Genomic DNA, 19,162 nt, shown 5'->3' with positions numbered 1-19,162 from the left:
TTTCAATAATAGAGTCTGTGGCAACTAATTTTGAGTGAAGTGTGCAAAACCCCGTGAATTCTTTACATGCTTCCAAAAACTGTAGAAGACACTGAAAAGTTTTAGCAAGCTAGCTCATGCAAAACTGCAGGTGTTCTACAATGAAGCATGAACAGTAAAGTCACCTAACCATCTTGTCTATTAAGTGTGAACTTGCAAGAGAAACTGACTTTGAGGGCTAATGTCATGATCTTGCATTAAAAAGGTTATAAGAAGAAAGCTTTAAGTTTAATTGGCTGAATCTTTGCAGCCACATCGGTCCATTAGAACTTTCTTTTAAAGACACTGACAGGATAATCCCTTTTTAGTGACCCAAAGGTTACAGAATAGTTAGCAAACTTTTAGGGCTCTAAGGGTGGGTGTTATTATTAAACAAAAGATGCCAAAGCAGGCATTTTTCAGAAATGTAGAATCTGTAACAGTAACTTCATAATGAAAATAAACTTTTACATGTATAGGTGAAGGATTATGGTGCTGGGGGGGAGGATTGTGATGTTAGGTAGGGGAGGGTTGCCTAGCAACTGGCAGGAGGACTGGGAGCCTGGTGATGGGAGGGTGACATTGCTGATGTCTCCACATCACTTCTGGGTACAACTTTGAAGTGACAAGAGGTAGCTCTAGGATTTGCTGGTAATTCTATGATTATCATAGAGTTTCTGGTGAGTCTTAGAAGTGGCATAGTATTGTCAGTTTTTTAAAAAAACACATCTTCCCCGGCCTCTTCACTTGGCAGAAGGTAACAAGGCTTACCAGCAGAAGACTTCCCATCATAGTGAACGGCCTGGTAGGTCTAGCGTGGTGGCCCATTTTACAAGTTTCTACTGTGCCCAAAAAGTAATGCTTGGATCCTGGACATTGTAGAGGCTAAAGCAGACGTGGTGTAGCTGAAGCTGTGACTTCTAGTGGAAACGGGGCTGCCTGATCGGGAGTGCTGGTAAAGAGACTTAGTAGAAATCGGGACACGGATCGTGCTGGGTTTCCAGTGCCTCCTTCCAGTGGGCCTAGCCTTAACCTCCTGCGGCCTTTCCAACAGACCAAGCTGGAGGACTGCTGCACCGTGATTGCTGACCTACGGTTAGAGTTGAAGAAGGCCAACAACAAGGTGTGCCACACAGAACTCCTGCTGAGTCAGGTGTCTCAGAAGGTATGAGAGCCGAAAACCAAGCCTGGGGGTTTCATTCATGTGCTTTCTCTTCATAGAAAAGTGAAAGGACCTAAGCTGAAACTTAGTCTTTTATGTGTTTTTCACAGCTTATCTATTTTTGAAGTTCGTTTTATTCTGTTATTGTGGGTGGATGGGCAGGAGCAGACACATTCTCACCACCTCAAAAATGGAAGACCCCCCCCTCCCCCCGCATGGCCTGCTGGCCTGCGATGCTGCTGTTCTGCTGAAGCTTTGTTGGTTTGACACTGAAAGCTGCCAGGAGGAGGGACCTGTTGTGTGAACCATTCTGAGCTCTTACCAAATGCCTTTGCATTCAGAGGAGCAGGGGTGAGGAGATGGCCACGATCCACGCAAACCTGTGGCTGCTGCTTGTTTGCACTGGCAGCAGCTGGTGTGCATCAAGAGCAGATCTGCAAAAGCCTAGTGGCACCAGAACCAAGCTAAATAGATCGACTGTGGTTGCAACTGGCTTGCAGTGTCAGAGTTTGGAATTGGAGGGGGGGAGGCTGTTCACCTGCTCTGACTTGCCCACTCTCCTTGTTGAACAGAGAGATGTTGAGCCCAAGGAAGGCAGCTTATGTAAGGAAGAGGCTGCTTTTTCCACACCCATTTGAAGGATAACTTGTCTCTTGAGATGTAAAGTGCAGATGGACCAAGGCAGTTTGAGTCAACTTACTGCTGACTCCCATTTGAAGATTTCTGTTGGTTTGGAAGGAGACACTTTTTTGGTTTCAGTGCTACTACAGCATGTTATGTTTCTCACTTATATTTTGTTTTGCTCAAATAGTGTATTTCTTAGGTCTGTTCACCTTATGCACTTCAAATCTGCCTTGTGTCTTGGTGAGAAAGGTGGGCTATAAATAAAATGTTTAGTAAATTCCTGAGCCCATTAATTTTAGTTTGGAAAAAATTCTGATTACTAGCCTTTAGGGTTGTGTTTGTGATAATGGTGCAATTCCCCTGATGTCCACAGATGAAATGTCTCGTGTGTCTCTTTTCTTTTGCATTTTTGTTTTCTGATTCTAATGCTTTGCTGTCTGCCTTCTTTGATTAGAAGGTGCATAAAGTACATGGAATTGTTGTTTGCAACGTTCTTTGGTCCATAGTATAAAAGTATGGAAGAGACAGCACTGGTGGCCTGGCCTGGCTGTCACCCTCTTCTTCATGGACTTCTGCCCCTTTACGTAACCCATAATTTTGCAAAGGCACAAATATCGAATCCAAATTGAGCCTAAATTTACAAACTTCTTAAATAACAGGAAACATAAGACTTGAGTTGTCCACAGCAAAAGAAAACTCTAGATACCGTATTTATTCAGAAGGAAGACAACTCTGAATGGAAAACCCCCATTATTGCTGAACATAGGCAACTCCCTCTTTTTTATGATGTCATACCCTATCCTTGCATGTAAGTAAGTACTGTATGTTTCTTTGAAATGTGTCATCTCACTGGGTTCTTTTCCTCTCTTTTTAAAAAGCTTTCTAACAGTGAGTCAGTCCAACAGCAGATGGAGTTCTTGAACAGGCAACTTCTGGTCCTTGGGGAGGTCAATGAGTTGTACTTGGAGCAGCTACAGCACAAACATGCTGACACGACAAAGGTGTGTACCTCTACAACACACGGGTGGCTTTCGCCTGCTGACAGTCCCACTCTGTGGCTACCAGGGGACAGTCTCTGCCTATGAAAATGGAGAAAACGTTGGAGAAAACAGTTGGTTGGGACCTTAGTAGGGGTGTGCACGCCGAAAATATTCGGATTTCCTGCTTCAGGTTTACCCAAAGCAGGAAAAACATTCGGAAATATCCAAAACCAGAAGCGGCAAGCCGCTTCAGATTAGGATATTTGAATTGCTTCGGAATGCTCCGTAAAGATTCGGAGCATTCCAAAGTGATTTAGGGGGCTGGCCCTCCCAGTGAGAGAGAGAGGAAATTTCCCCCCTCTCTCACCGGGAAGGTCTGCACCGCCAGGCTGCTCCTCCCCGATGTCAAAGAGACAGGGAGTTTTTCCCTGTCTCTTTGAAATTGACACCGGGGAGAAACAGCCCAGCGTGCTGGCCCTACCGGGGAGAGAGAGAGGAAATTGCCCCCCCCCCTCTTACCAGGAAGGTCTGCGCCGCCAGTGCTGAGCTGTTTCTCCCCGGTGTCAATTTCAAAGAGACGGGGAAAACTCCCTGTCTCTTTGACATTGGGGAGAAGCAGCCTGGCGGCGCAGACCTTCCCGGTGAGAGAGAGGGGAAATTCTCTCTCTCTCTCTCTCTCTCTCTCTCTCTCTCTCTCTCTCTCTCTCTCTCTCTCTCTCTCTCTCTCTCTCTTTATCGGGCCAGCACTCTGGGCTGTTTCTCCCGTGCCCAGCTGGGAGATGCAGGCTTATGCCTGCTTCCTTGACGCCCCTTTCACCCACCGCTGATGGGACTGGGGATTTCCCCGGACCCATCAGCGGCGGGTGAACAGAGTGTCTGACGGGGACTTGCAGGCATTTGCCTGCATTCCCCCCACCGCTGACATCCGTTGCAGACGGGGTTGGGGAAGTCTCCGCTCTCCGGGGGCAGACTACCCCCCCTGCCCTGCCCCCCCTTTTAATTTTACTTCTCCCATCCCTCAACTGACAGGATGGGACATTGATACTTATTGTGAAGGTTTGACAGCGGAGGGAGAGAATGCAGTCCCACCCAGGGGTACTGTGATTAAGAATGTGCTGTAAAGTTAGGATCTACGTACTCTTCTGTTTTTTCATCGTTACACTCTCTGTTTCGGGCCATTGTGTTTTCAGTTGTTAATCATGGTACTTCAACAGGTGTTTAAAGTGTGCCTGTTTTTCTCCATATTTTTTCTAAGTGGTCTTTTCTGCTGCCACTACATCCCATATATCACTGGCAGGACTAAACGCTCGTTTTCGTGGCCCTGCCTGCAGGGCAAGTGAGAGGAATAACCCCCTCCTCCAACCGAGGTTGTGTTTCCCTCTTATTTCAGGAAGTAGAAATCATGCAGGTGGCCTTTCGGAAAGATCTAGAAAAAGCGAAATGTTACGTTCAGCAGCAAAGCCAGCAACTGGAAGCTTCTCAAAAACGGATAGTTGAACTGGAATCTCAGCTGACCAAGAGAGATCATCTCTTGCTGGAGCAGAAGAAATACTTGGAAGATGTTAAAATTCAAGCCAGGTTGGGGGGCATTTTTGTTTATCCTGAATTAGGCAAAGGTAGTCCCCCGTGCAAGCACCGAGTCATTACTGACACATGCCGCATCACGACATTTTCTTGGCAGGCTTTTTGTCACGGGGTGGTTTGCCATGGCCTTCCCCAGTCATCTACACTTTACCCCCAGGAAACTGGGGACTCATTTTATCGACCTTGGAAGGATGGAAGGCTGAGTCGACCTTGAGCCGGCTACCTGAACCCGGCTTCCACCAGGATCGAACTCAGGTTGTGAGCAGAGCTTGGGCTGCAGTACTGCAGCTTATGACTCTGTGCCACGGGGCTGGTGGTATCTGTGTTGAGAGGGCAGGTGGGTTTTTATTCTTGGAGGGAAGTGGCAAGCACGTTACAGCCTACATATGCCAGATTCAGGAGCTGTCCCATTGCGCAAGCTTGTCTTTTGGCTCCGTAAAGGCAGCCTTCTCCCTTCTGATCACTTCATGCTTCCCTTCTCCTCCGCATGCGCACATACCTGCCTTGCTGCTGCTCATTTCAAGTTGGTGTGGGGGTGTTCCTTCCTGCCTGAAATTTTATGTGCTATAAAAGCTACAAGTCCAGAGGGAAATTTTATTTCAGAAAGTTCTTATACTGAGAAAAATGTGATGAAGAAAATCAACAGAGGCCGACTCTTGTCCATTTCAGAGGCCAACTCCAAGCAGTGGAAAGTCGGTACAAAGTGCAGAAAAGGATCACACAAGCATTTGAGTTGGAAATCTTAGATCTGTATGGCCGCCTGGAGAATGACAAGTTACCCAAAAATCTTGAAGATGTCAAAATGGGACCTCCTGAAATAGCAGAAGAAAGGTAAAAGAGACAGGAGCAAACAGCTACGGGTTGGCTGCTAGTGATCAAAATGTCACTTTGGTTGATAGTACAAAGAATTTCTGGTCCAACTTCCAAAAAGGGATGTGGAGTTTTGTAGAATTGTCATGGTTAGAGAAGTGTTTTAGGGGATCAGGAGTTGCATCCTGAAAAGAAAATTTTCAGGCTGCCGCCTACTGGCTGCTCCCCCACTTAACGTAGCTTGCCAGACATCAACCAAAGCCTGGGCTTGGCGGGCGGGTGGGGGATCTTCAGAAAATTTCAGGAGATGCCGTCAGGACTTTCAATGAGGCATAAACTGCTGGCTTCTATGAGGGGGGGAATCTGGTAATATTTTGTTGGTATTAAATTGTGATGCTTTTACTTATACCTCCTAAGTTGCCTTCAGTCACAAAGAAAGATGGACTAAATAGTGTAACAAAACTTGTTCTGTGTCTGCAGACAGTTTGAGTCTGAAGGGTTTCACTTCAGGTTTTCTGAAGTGCTTTCCACCAGTCCTTGGTTCAGGCACCGCATAATAATAACATAATAACATTTGATTTATAGACTGCCCCTCAAGGCAACTCGGAGTGGTTTACAAAGTGTGTTGTTGTTATCTCCACAAACAGGCACCCTGTGAGGTGGGTGGGGCTGAGAGAGCTCCGAGAAGCTGTGACTGACCCAAGGTCACCCAGCTGGCTTCAAGCGGAGGAGCGGGGAATCAAACCCGGCTCTCCAGATTAGAGTCCCGCCACTCCGAGCCACACCACCAAACTGGCCTGGTGCACTCTGACATCCCCCTGTGCTTTCTGCCCTACAGAGGTCCACAGGGGGCTCCTGCAGAGACCCGCAATAGTGCCCGGCAGCATGTGAGGGAGATCTCTGCACACATCCCGCCTGGGAAATCCTTGCCGAGTGTTACTTCTTCCAGTTTGAATTGTGCTTGGGACAGGGCTTCTGCTGTCAGTGTCCCTACAGAGCCGTTTCACTGCTTAATTTTGCTTTTGCTTAGCAATGTGTCCTCGGATTACTTTCTCATTTATTCAGATGGCCACAAAGATGGGGCAGGGGAGAAACCCCACTCTTTCCCAGTTTACAAAAGCCTCCGTGGAGGCTGGTTGCTTAAAAACTATTCTCGCTTCTCATAAAAAAATTAGAACATTGACCATTTATAAGGCGGTTCTAATGCATGTTGTAAAATCAGGCTTTTCAAAGGGAAGTGCTTTTGTTTCTCTGTTACTAGTTATTGCCTGTTATTGCTTGGGAATAGCCAAGCATTATGGGTCATGCTAATCTTTAGAGGTGCTCCTTAGCAGCTGAATGGGAGAGAATGGCTTGCTTTGTCCTCCAGCCTGTGTGCTCCCATTTTCAGAGCAAACTTTGCTGACCATTCTTCTCACTTCTCCCTTGTCTTGTGACAGGCTAGCGGAAAGTAGTGCAGACTCCATCGCAGGACGCAGTGAAGAAAAGCTCAGCAGGAACGGTGAGACCAAACTTCCCGGTGCTCGGGGGAGCAGCAGCAGCAGCAGCAGCAGAGGCAGCAGCGAGGTCTCCACCCCCGAAAAGCCCTCCAGCCAGAGAGCTGGGCCGCTCAGCCGCTGGGAGGCATCTGGGCTGTTGGGCTCCTCCCCTGGAGGTGGCCCGCTAATGGTGGGCTCCCTCCCAAGCTCCGAGAGTTTCCTTGGGATGAAGGTGCGGGAGCTATTCCGCAACAAGAGCGAGAGCCAATGTGACGAGGACGGCGTGACCATCAGTAGCCTTTGTGACACTGTAAAGGCAGAGCTGTGTAAGGACCCCAGCATGGAGGCCAAGGCTCCCCCCAGCGCAGAGGACCCCGGCCCTTCCCCCCGGCACCAGGAGAGCAGTGTTGGACAGCTTCATATAATGGACTACAACGAATCCCATCATGACCACAGCTAAAAAGGAAAGAGAATCCAAAATCAGTGTTATTCTTCATATTCTTGGCGTAGAGCAGGGAGGCGTGAATGCACCTTTTAACTAAAAGCTTTCATATCTTGTTGGTCTAGAGCCACGGGCTCATGCTGCAGAAACTGGACCTGTGTTTGTGGACTTGGCTGAATGAATGTGAACTGGATTTCAGATCTGGAAGTGTCTAAGAGCTCAGTCTGACACCCCCCCCCCCAATGCCCCCATTTACACTTGCCAGTCCTCCTTCAGAACATATTAATGTTGACAGGAATTTCTGAGTCTTTGTCCTTGTCTCTTCCCTCCACCTTTTTCTTTGAACTGGCTGCATCCAGTTAACTTGCATTGAGTACGAGGCTGCTGTTTCCTCCTGAGAAATGCTATTGGGTGCTTAGCTGAGGAACAGTACACGGGTCCATGCCTGAGCAGAGCAGTTGAAAGTGCTTCCCCATGCTGGTTGCCAGGGTTAATTTTCTTCTAGAAAGGAGGAAATCCTAATTTTGACAACTCTTATTTTACTTTTGTATTCCTGTTACCCCCCCCCCAGTGGCTTGACTGCTGTAGTGATTAAATATTGTAAAGGGTGCCCATAGGCATTTAATATCACATTCTTTCCCACCCACCCCCACTGCTCATCTTTCTGTGTTGTCCTTAAACATTTCTATATAATGAACAAAGACTTTTGCAGTCACTTCTTCGAGAAACTGGAACTTCTTATGCAGAGACCCCGTGTTGGATTTGTGGTCTCATTGCAACACTATCTTTCTTCCCCAGTCTCTTAAGTTCTTATTATTTGCTTGATAAGCTGGTACTGAGCTGACCTCATTTTTTGTCGTGTCAGTTGGAGCATGTCGAGATCTCTGAAAACTTGGAACTCCCTGAGAGTTTTTAGGAAAGCTAGAGTGGAAATGCCTGGGGAGCTTTCATGTGTGGTGTTTGTGTGTGTGTGTGTGTGTGTGTGTGAGAAAGGATAGCTCTTTGCTGCCAACTCCTTCAGTCTTTGCTTCCCACCAAGAGGCTATTCCATTCCTCTCTAGTGGTTGCACCTCAGTCTTTCCTTCTTCTCTGAAGCATCTGACCTTGCAGGAAGGAGAAGAAGAGAGCTGGGATAGTCTCCTGTCTGGCATTTTTGTCCCTAAAGGAGTAGTAGTTGGTAGAATGCAGCTGACTGAAGAGACACTGGGGTTCAAAAAGGATCTAGAACTGGGCATGTAGATGCCTTTCCGAAGCTCCCAAATGGGGGTTATTTCCCCCCATTTCACATAAATGTGTTGCACCTTCCACCCCAGTGGAAAAGTGTTAAATGTTGGAATCTGTGGGTAGTTTGTGACTTCCTAGCAGTCTGTGAGTCTTTCCTAAATCCCACAATGGAGCCTTCTGTCTTTCAGATGCCCAAGTATTTTTTTCCGAGAACTTCCCAGCAAAAGCAATCCTAATTGAAGAGGAAGCCGCTACAATTTTCCTGCGCACAAAGACATTGGCCTTGCACCTTCATGGTGGTCCTTTGTACATTTCTAAATAGTCTGTAATGTGGCCCATTTTTAATCTTTGGACCCATCTGGAACTTTGTTTTTTAAATGGTGGACTTGAGTAGCAGTGTTCAGATGCTTGAAACTTGCTATAGAATAGGAAGTACAAGAGCTTCTGCAAAGAGTGAAATGGGATTTTGTGTGTGTGTACAGGTTGTGTTACTTTAATGGTGGCAGATTGTAGCAAGGGAGTTGGGGGCTTCAGGGCTTCTAAACCTCTTCCCTTCCCTACCCAGAGCCCATTCTGGGGCTGGATTGACACAAGTAGTAGAATGAGGAGAGGGAATTAACTATCCCATTTCAGACTGCAGGAGGGGGAGATCACAATTTTAGATTAAAAACAGCCTCCTCCTCGTTAGCAGAAAGCCAGTATAGTAGGGAAGCTTTACATGGGAGAGCTTTCAAGCATGATTTCCCACCTGCAGTCTAAATGGATGTTGTTCTTTCCAGCCCCTTTATTGTGCTGAGTGTGTCGACTAGATCGCGTTGCGCAAAGTGTTTGCACCCTGCCCTCTCCAGTTCTTCCCTTCTCATTTCCCTCTGGTCCAAAGAACGAGTTCTTGGGCAGTTCTGCAAGAGGAATTGGAATGATTCTTCCTTTACTCCTCACAGACTGCCTTCCTTCTGCTCCTCCACAAGGTTTTTCTTGGGGTTTTGTAATAGCAAACAGACTCTGGCACCTGGGCCATCCGTGGCCGCCTCCTCTCTCAGAAGGGGCGCAAGTACCTTGATGGCGGTTGAAACTATTGAAATCTCAGATCATTCTCTTTATGGACCATAGAAATTATGGAGGGACAAATCTAGTGCCATTGCTCAATAAATCTCTTTGAATCATGGAAGCAGCTTACAGAAAACTTTGGCAGTTTGGAGAAAAAGCTCTCATTGGTAATGCTGGAAATGGAGTTTTTTTTCTTTTAAAAAAATAACTGCTTTTAGTTAAACTCAGATCTCTCCGTCAAAGGGTTAATATTGTTCCTTGCCTCTTTGTAAGCATGATAATCTACAATTTTAAACAAAAATGCCACAAATATGGAATGGACAAGAAGAAATGGTACAATCTAAGCTAAAAACTTTGGGGGGGGGAACCAAAAGGAGGGTGTTTGCTGTCCTTACTAGAACGTTCTAATATGTTGAGGCAGTTGCTTGTGTTTAACTGTGAACAAAATAAAAATGTATTGTTTTGCACTAGTCCATCTTTTTGCAAAAAATGAGCTTCCTGCAGCCCTCCAGTGTTGCTGAAACAAATGTGGTTGGCTTTCACAAGGCTATCCAGGTTCTGTACGTGAAGACGGCAGGGCACCTGGGAGGGCATGCATGTGCTTCCGCAGCCTGACCCCTTATGGGGGGGGGGTCTCAGGTTCCCTGTGGAAGCTGCTAGAATGCCACCTAGCAGTTAAGGACTTCACAACTGCACGTGGCATGCGCTTGGACATGGCTTGTGTAGGAAATGCATAGCCTTAGTCTCCAGAGAACCCGCTTGAGGCAGCGGTCAAAAACATGTAGCATAAAAATGATACAAAGCAATGCATTTGTTAACTCTTCGGTAGCCCTTGGGATTGGCTTGTGTTGGATACTTCTGGGATTCGCGCAGGAGGCAGGATCTGAGGGCTGGAGCAGAGCCGTAGGCTGCTCTGGGAAACAGGAGATGTAGCAGCTTGACTGGAAAACGGTTCTTGAACAGCAGCAGCTCTTTGGTCTTTCCTGTCTTGCTCACTCAGGCTCTTCTCTGCCACTGAGCCACGTTTAGTCCAGACGGTTGGCGAGAGTGTCCTGAAGATCTGTGGAGGTGACCGTGGGGGGCACCGAGGCATCCTATGTGCCCTCTACCTGCTGGACAAAGAATGCCGGGCTCTGCTCCCTGCCTGGGCTTATTGGAGGCTTGTGGGAGAAGACACCTTCTATCCCTGTGCTTCAGCCTTCCGTATAAGCCCCAGATCAGACCACGGTCTTTGGTAACTCATTTCCTTTTGAGCGAAGCTGGGTGATTTCTTAACCATACCCTCCTTTTGCAAGACTGCTGAGTGTCAGATGTCCACAAACTGGCTCTTGGTTGTGCTTGGGCTAAAATAGCTGAGAAGAGTGAAGTTTATTCAACTGACACATGAGTGGCCCTCATGGAACTCACTCCCTGCCCCCCCCTTGGTGTGGCTGACATGGGACAGCATAGCTCTTGTGCCTATCAGTACCCCGCTAAACCGTGGGGAAACTAATGATTCAGTGTGGCATGGGGGATTATTGGTATAGGACTCAAAATATAGCAGTTGGTTCTGCAATGTTCTAGAAATCTATACTTTAACAGCATCTAGAATACTCTTGTGCTGTTACTTGCCAACTCAGAGGGGCTCTAATGTGATTGAGTCGTTGAAATGGCCAGGAAAATGGCGCTTCAGTTGGGACTCTACGGGTCAGGGAGGTGAGGGAAAAAGAGAAATTCAAGAGGTTTGTTCACTTTGTATAAAAATGAAAAATGTTGAATGTATTTCCTTCATTAGTGAACTTGTAGCCAATCCATGCAATTTCAACGCTGACCAAAAGGAAGTACGTCACATATAACGCACAGCTTGTGGAACTCGCTGCCTCATGGTGTAGAAAGGGAGGAGGGCTATCTCCCATCATACCCTGCCTTTGAGCTTTCCAAGGGGTGTCTGTCTGGTCAGTGCTGGAGTAGATGACACTTTGGGCTGCTCCAGTGAAACCATTCCTGGGGCCTAGAGCCCCTAACCTGGTCTTCTCTCTTTTTGTGAGGCCTCTAGAAATGGCACAGGACTGTAGTTGCCGCAGTACAGAACTGAACTAGGCCACAGAATTAGTCGCCCATGTAGTATTCCAGTGTTATGTACCCAGATAGCAGAGGCCAACGCCAAGTGGTCCCAGGAACGAGTCTCTGAGTAAGTCCACTGGTTATCTGAGTTGCCAGTCTGGGGGCATGAAGGTAGCTTGAGGGGGGAGTAGGCATGGCACCCTTGGAATTGTCTAGCCATCCACTTCTGGCACTGAAGTTGTTGCCTCGCCCCCCCCCTTGCTGCTTGCATGGTACTTCCGTTACAAATCCAGTTCCTGGGTGGTCTGACACAGAAGCCAGATCTCCAGGGGAGGGAGAGGGGCAGTCTTAGGGAATCTGCAGGGGCAGTTCATCTGTAAAAATCTTGGTCTCCTTATCCTACTCTTTGCTAAGGCTGGATTTTAGATACAAATGTACATTTTTTAAAAATGGCTGGGAGGTATAAAGTTTGTATTCTGTGTTAGATGTTGTTGTGGAGTTGCATTCTCTAAAGCAGACTGTCCTCATAACCAATTGAAATCTGCACCAGTAATGAATGATTTAAATACAGCTTTCTATGCTTATTTACACCCCTCCCCCAATCCACCCAATGTTGAATGTTAGGGACCTTCTCCATGAAAGGCCGTTGGGTGTATAGCCTACATGGCGCACACACTTGGTTTTTTAAAAAAATAAATGTTACATGGCTCAGCCATGGCTTGATATTCAAGGTGCTGTGCTCACACCAGGATCAAAATGATTAAATATGTATTATATCAGAGAAAGGAAGCCAGAAAGAGATCGCAAAAGAGAAAAATAAATTACCTTCCATCCTTTTTAGTGCTAAGCAGAATGCTTTGGTAGCTTCATAAACACCGCCATAAATAATAAACATTTTTATGCAGTAAGAACAGGGGTGTGGGGTGAAAGGGCTCAATTATTCATTTGCTTCTCTTCTAGCATGTAGAAGCCCAAACATTCAGTGCATTTCTACTTATTACTGCAGTACTGGAAAAACTACTGTTTTTTTTTTAAAGTTAGAATGGATCAGATGTTGGTGGACAAACTGATGTGGGGAGAGGAGGTTCCGTTGCTAAAAGCTGCACAATAGTGAATGTGAGTAGCGCCGGGAAACTTGAAGGGATGGGTAGCCACTGCTTCTGGATCCCTCTAAACTGCATCTGGACTGAATACTTAACTGGGGTTTAATAGTCCATCCTCTTTACCAAAGAATCCTGGGAACTACCGGGGCATGTGTGTGGCTGGGGACTTCTCAGTTCTCAGACTGGGCTAGCCCCAAAACTACTGAATGCCTCCAGACATGAAGAGTTTCTGTACCTGCCTGCAGAGGTTGCCCTTGTCTCTCTGCATGATTCATTGCTCTGCCATCGTTTCCTTCCTACCCTGGAGTTCGGTTAACTATGCTTCATTTGTGAATTTGTTATGATGGATTCTGTTAGTCCTGAGGATGCTGCCCAGTCCATTTCCGCAAGACTCACTGCTCTTTCAGTCTGGAGTGGGCCTGGGAACAGTGACTGAGGGATATGAATGCCACTGAATTTTGAAGTGCTGTAAACATTTGAAAATCCCTGTTTCTCCCTTGCAGTTCATCAAGCTCACACGTCTTCATTTTCAGGCTGTTTTCTTACACCACATTTTTCCTCTTACATGTATGCAGTTGTTAATATTTTTCCATCGATTGCATATAAACAGCATAACATTAATGAGAACTACTAGCCACAAAAATGGATGATATGAAAAGTCTCACACTGGCAACAAACAAAACTGAAAATGGTCTACACCCTACTCATGCAGGGGAGCGACAGGCTGGGTGAGTCTTCCTTTTGAGGTACAGTATTGAAGCGTGCCTCAAGTGTCCAGTTGAGAAAAGTGTGCCTCAAGTTACTTGTAGTTTAGGAAAGGTTCCTTTAGCATCTCTTGCTCCTCTCCTCCAAATTAAAATTCCTAAGATTTGCGGGTGGGGAGATAGTTAAAAGTGAGGATGGGGGGGGGGGCAGTGCAAGTCTGCCCGGTACCTGAAGTTCCTCTCTCCATCCTAGTACTTTCAGGTGCTGCTGGATGTGACTCCCCAAATACTCTGAGGGTTGCTTAGGCCATTGGGTCAAACTAGACATGCAGGTTTGAAAGAGTTGGGCCCAGGATTCCCAGACCCATCTTGGGTTCCCTGTCACCACACAGCGGCTGTGGGGAATGGCGGCGTTAAAAAATAAAGGCGAGCCCAAACGGCCTTAGGGCAACACTGAGGAGGAAGGAAGAGCTCCTGCCTTTCCCTCCCCAGCTGTTATCCCTGTCAAAATAGCACAGGGGAGGGTATTTCCCTGTTTTCACTGCTCCATGTGCACAGAATACTCCATGGGGAGCAGCAACCCCCCCCCCCTTACTATTTTGGAAAACGGCTTGCAAGTGCAGGCATGAGCCTTTTCTCCCCCTGCGGTGGTGGTCTAAGGCTGTTTGGGCTCTCCGTTCTTTTAGCAGCCATTTCCCACAGCTGTTGTGTGGCTGAGGGGAACCCAAGTTGGGCCTGGGAGATGTGGACCCAACTCTTGAAAAACCTGCATGTCTAGTTGGACCATCAGTACTACAAACTAATGATGTTTTTGTGACATGTTTCCTCCGAATCTCCTGCAAATGTTTGTTTCATAAGGTGCTTAGAAAATATCTAGGCACATAAAGCTACAGGGGACGGAATGGCAATTAAATCTGTTTCCAGAGTTGCTCTTGCCTTTGTTTGCCATACACCTCCCAGGCTGCAGGCTTAGGAGTCCTGCTCAGCTCTGCAGTTTTCAGAGAGGCCCGTTTCAAAACCGAGTTATGGCCTTGACATTGACACAGAATGCTCTCTTGCGCTTGAGCAGAGATGGACTTCCTGTGAGCAGCGTTTGAGTGTCCCAGCTCCCCCCCAACCCCTCCCCCCCACATAAGCCAAGGACCAGGCAAATGGTGAGCAGCTGGAGGTGCAGCCATCCGTCCTCAGCGGGGCGAGTGAACCCAAGGTCACTGGAAATGCAGAGTGGGGAGTTTAACTTTGCTCATGGAGGGGGTAGCATTGAACCTTACCTTAAATGTGAAGTTTGCTGGGTGACCCTTACTACTAAGTCATGCTGAAGTCTCCCTTGCAAGGCTGTTACGAGAATAAAATAGAGGCAGGGGAGCTACGTAAGCCATTGAGCTCCTTTTAGAAGGGTGAGATGAAAAAATATCTTAAGGAAAAATTGCATAGTTAACTGTCTCCACCCCACGGCCCTGGCCTGCATCTTGGCTCAGGGGGGGAAGAGTTGGGGTGCAGAGCTGTTGATGCTGAGACCCAGCTGGGATGAGCCGGGGTTGGCTACAGTAGGGAAAGAAGTTTGCAATAAAAATAACTTATTAGTTGGTATCATGTAAAGCTTCTGACAAGGTTCCTCATGATGTTCTGATGGGTAAACTGGAGGACTGTGGACTGGACTCTCGGATGGCTGGACATCCACACCAAAAGGCTAGTCATCAGTGGCATTAAGTCTGATGGGAGAACGGTGTCCAGTGGAGTGCCACAGGGCTCAGTCTTGGGCCCAGTGCTTTTCAATATTTTTATAAATGCTCTGGACGATGACACCAAACTAGGAAGAGTAGCAAACACCCTTGAAGATGGGGATAGAATTCAATGAGATCTGGACAGATTTGGATGTGATTTAACATGGATAAGTGCCGGTTTCTCTACCTAGGTAACAAAAATACAACACGTGCATACTGGATGAGGGATACACTTCTGGGGAGCAGTGTGTATGAACAAGATCTTGGGCTACAGGTAGATAGGAAGCTAAATATGAGCAGTCAGTGTGATGCAGCAGCAAAAAAGGCAAACACAGTCTTGGGTTTGTTTTTTTTAATTGATGCATCACTTATTATTACATTTCAATACAGTCACAGTTCTCCTATGATACATCTTTTACCCATTTTGTAACCCTCCCCCCCGCAAGGTGACCATCCTATAACTACAAATTAAATTTTTAGCCACGAGCACATTTTTTCCAATTTTCCAAATATAGCTGTATTGGCTTCTCCATTATATACCCATTGAAAATATACAGACCATTTCTCTTTTATCCATTTTCCCATCCCATGCCTTATCTTTTTTTAAACATTCCAACATATCCGATTGAATATATTCATACAAGTAATCATTCCATCTTTCTAAGGTCCATTTTAACTTCTCCTTCCAACCGTATGCAATCACTACATGTGCAGCTAGTATCATCGCTTTGAAAATATCCTGGTTTTGTTTCTCAATTCTAGTGTTTCCCAATACACCCATGAATATTAGATCTACATCTATATTGAGGTTGACCTTACATACCAATGCTATTTTTCCCCGTACCTTGTCCCAGAAATCTATGACCTTTGGACACTCCCACCATAGGTGGGAGTACCACCCTTCTTTTGCATTGCAATGCCAGCAGTTAGGTTTCATCCCTTTAAGCATGTATGCCAATTGGGCAGGAGTTCTATACCACTTCATAATAATCTTCCTTTCAAGTTCTCTATACTTTTCTAGCTTAATTGCCTTCAAATTCACCATTAACTTATTAACCTCCTCAGAAGTTATTTGTTTTTCTTTATTCCATTTATTTTTTAGAGTTCTAAACATAAACTCCTTATCCCTCACCAATTCAAGGTAAATTTTCCCTGCCAGCCCTTTCTTTATTTCATCCACATATAATGCGTGTTCTATATTATTGTCTTCCCTTTTAATAGCTTCTTTATATTTGTCTTGTTTAATTAACTGGTGTAACCCCATTAAATTTAACCAATATCTTTCCCCCAATTTTTGATTCAATTCCTGAAGTGGTAACAAATCCCCTTGACCATTGTACATGTCCTTCACTCTAGTTATACCTTCCGCCTTAAGATCTTCCCAAAATTTCGGGTTCATCTCCTTCTCCCAGATATACTTAAGTGGAGTCCATTTTGAGTTCTGTGGCATCATAGCCGTTTTTCACCTCTTCCAAGCAATCAAGGCTATTTTTCTTGGGCCTTTTGCTTGTCTTATCTCCTTTTGCGGATCTCTAGTATAAATTCCATAACTACCTGCTCCCTTATTGATTGCATATTCAAATCTTACCCACTTATCCCCTTTCGTCCATTCTAGCTCCATCAATGCTTTCAACTGAAATGCATCATAATAAGCTTGCAAATGTGGGAGTCCCCATCCTAAATCATCTTGGGGCATATATACCAATTTTTTTTGAGATTCTTGCTTTTTTCCGGCCGAACACCCAATTTTTAATATTTTCATCCCATTTCCCTATATCTTTCTGGTCCAGTTCTATTGGGAGTACCTGAAGTAGATATAACATCTTGGGTAATATAAACATTTTAACTGCTCTAATTTTCCCTAAAATACTCAAATGTTTATTCTTCCAATCCTTCAATTTCTTTGTTATCTTTGTCCAAACCTTATTATAATTGATTTTTTGTAGCTTCTCTATGTTTCTAGTAAGATATACTCCTAAATATTTAATTTTTCTTACTCTTGAATTCATCCCCGTTAGAACTAATATCTCTCTTTTAGTTTCCCTATCTACGTTAAGAAACATTATTTCAGATTTCTTAATATTGACACCAAGCCCCGAGCTTGACTTGAAATCTTCTAAAATAACTAGCAGTTCTCTTATTGCCTGTAGTGGATTACTTATTGTCAGCAGAATATCATCTGCAAAAAGATTTAACTTAAGTTCTTCCTTACCTATTTGAAATCCCTGAATTCTACCACTATTTCGAATCCTGTCTGCTAGGGGTTCCATTGCTAACGCAAATAGCATCGGGGATAATGGGCAACCTTGCTTTACTCCTCTCTGGATTGAAATTTCTCTAGTATGTCTATCGTTTATTCTAATAACTGCTTTACCACCCCTATAAATTTCCCTTATAGTATTTAGGAACGGTCCAGTAAAACCAAATTTCTCCAATACCTGCATTAAATAATTATGATTTAAGGTGTCAAACGCCTTATAAACATCTAATTTTAGCAGAGCTAGGGTTTTCTTTTCTTTACCAAACAAAACATTTAATATATTTCTCAATGGATGGGCTATAGATCTATTCTTGACAAAACCATATTGATCTTCCTTAACTAGTTTTGGTAAATGTTTTTCCAGTCTATTAGCTAGGACTTTTGCGAATATTTTGTAATCTTGATTCAATAAACTAATTGGCCTATAAGAATTTGTATCTAAAGGGTCTCTCTGGGGTTTTAGAATTGGAAGGATCTCAGCTTTCTTCCACGAATCTGGCATTTTACCTTCTTTTAATATATAGTTAAATAATCTTTGCATTTCTGGTATCAGTAACTCCGCCATTTCTTTATAATATTCTGCAGTAAATCCGTCTAAACCAGGGGATTTCCTATTTTTTAGACCCTTTAATACTTCTGCTATTTCCTGTCGTGTGATATCTTTATTCAGGCTCTCCCTCTGTTCTGTCGTTAAATTGTTTTCTAACCGTTCATCAAATTTTTGATTTTCTCCAGATTTAAATAACTGTTGATAAAATCTAGCAAATTCCTCTCTTATCTGAGTATTCTTAAAAAGCTGTTTATCCCCATCCCCCTTGATGCATTCAATTTTTTGCTTTTCCTTCCTTGTCTTTAAGTAATTGGCCATTCTTTTCATTGTATTTATATTGATTCTGTGATATTCATTTTTCACTAATATTTCTTTCTTCCACATAGATAAAGAGTCTAAATTCTCTAGTTCTTTTTAAAGTTTTTTTAGGAGTTCTTGAGTCTGTCTACTGTAATTTTCCTGCAATTCTTTTTGTTTTTGTATAATTTCACTTACTTTCCTGCTTCTAATTCTAATTTCTTTAGCAATATAAACTCCTCTTATGACTGCTTTAGCAGCATCCCAGAGCACTTCTTCTGTAACTGAGTTCCTATTTTCTCTAAAATAGAGCTCTATATCTCTTCTTAAATCCATCCGATCCTTCTCTGTTAACGGCATATTAGCCTTATATTTCCACATATTTTCTTTCTGGTCTTCGCTTAATTTGAATTGTGCTATCAAAGGGGCATGATCCGACATCCATATAGGTTCAGTTATTGTTTTCACCACCTCCGTCTCATTTGTTTCCTTTATCAAAATATAGTCTATATATGAAAAGGTCTTAGATTTATTAGAAAAATATGTAGGTTGTGGTGTTTTCCCTCCATAAGTAAATGCGTCCTTCAATTTCCATTTCTTAAGTTTCAAAGTTTTACTTTTCTTAAAGTCATAATTAACATCTCCTGCTACAACCAATTCCCCTTCGTAGAAATTCTGTAATTTCTGAAATACCTTGTTTAAAAACCTTACTTGACCTGTATTTGGTGCGTATATAGAAGCTATTGTGAACTTCCTGTTGTTCAGCTTGAATTTCAAAAAAACATATCTCCCTTCTGAATCAAATATTTGATCTAATACTTGTATCTTTAAACCTGAGTGTACGAGGATAGCTACCCCTCTTGCCTTTTTAGTTCCTCTTGCCTCCACCTTTGTTTCCCATAATGGGAAATTCAGTAAAGGTTTCTTATCTTTTTTGCCTTTATGGGTTTCCTGTAGGCATACTATATTTATTCCCTGTTTTTTGATCAAATTTTTTAATCTGTACCTCTTTAGATCTGAAGCCAATCCATTTATATTCAAAGAAAGTAATTTAATTATCTCAACCATTCTCTTTTGTAAATTTAATATATGTGTGCTCATTTCTGTCCTTT

The 19,162-nt window shown here is 44.4% G+C and overlaps 1 protein-coding gene across 2 annotated transcripts in view; it reads left to right on the top strand.

The window, feature by feature from the left end:
- The window catches only part of TSC1 (TSC complex subunit 1), a 62,507-nt gene extending 52,668 nt beyond the window's left edge, over window positions 1–9,839 (top strand). For both annotated transcript variants that reach the window (XM_054997628.1, XM_054997627.1), the window contains exons 19-23: window positions 1,073–1,183; window positions 2,683–2,805; window positions 4,175–4,362; window positions 5,038–5,199; window positions 6,618–9,839. In XM_054997628.1, the coding sequence (XP_054853603.1) occupies window positions 1,073–1,183; window positions 2,683–2,805; window positions 4,175–4,362; window positions 5,038–5,199; window positions 6,618–7,116 (1,083 nt within the window). In that variant the 3' untranslated portion in view covers window positions 7,117–9,839. The remainder of the gene's footprint in view (window positions 1–1,072; window positions 1,184–2,682; window positions 2,806–4,174; window positions 4,363–5,037; window positions 5,200–6,617) is intronic.
- The last annotated feature ends 9,323 nt before the right edge of the window (window positions 9,840–19,162 follow it).

The sequence above is a fragment of the Eublepharis macularius genome, chromosome 14 (assembly GCF_028583425.1).
Source record: "Eublepharis macularius isolate TG4126 chromosome 14, MPM_Emac_v1.0, whole genome shotgun sequence".
NCBI lineage: Eukaryota > Metazoa > Chordata > Lepidosauria > Squamata > Eublepharidae > Eublepharis > Eublepharis macularius.
This window is presented reverse-complemented; position numbering and strand designations above follow the sequence as displayed.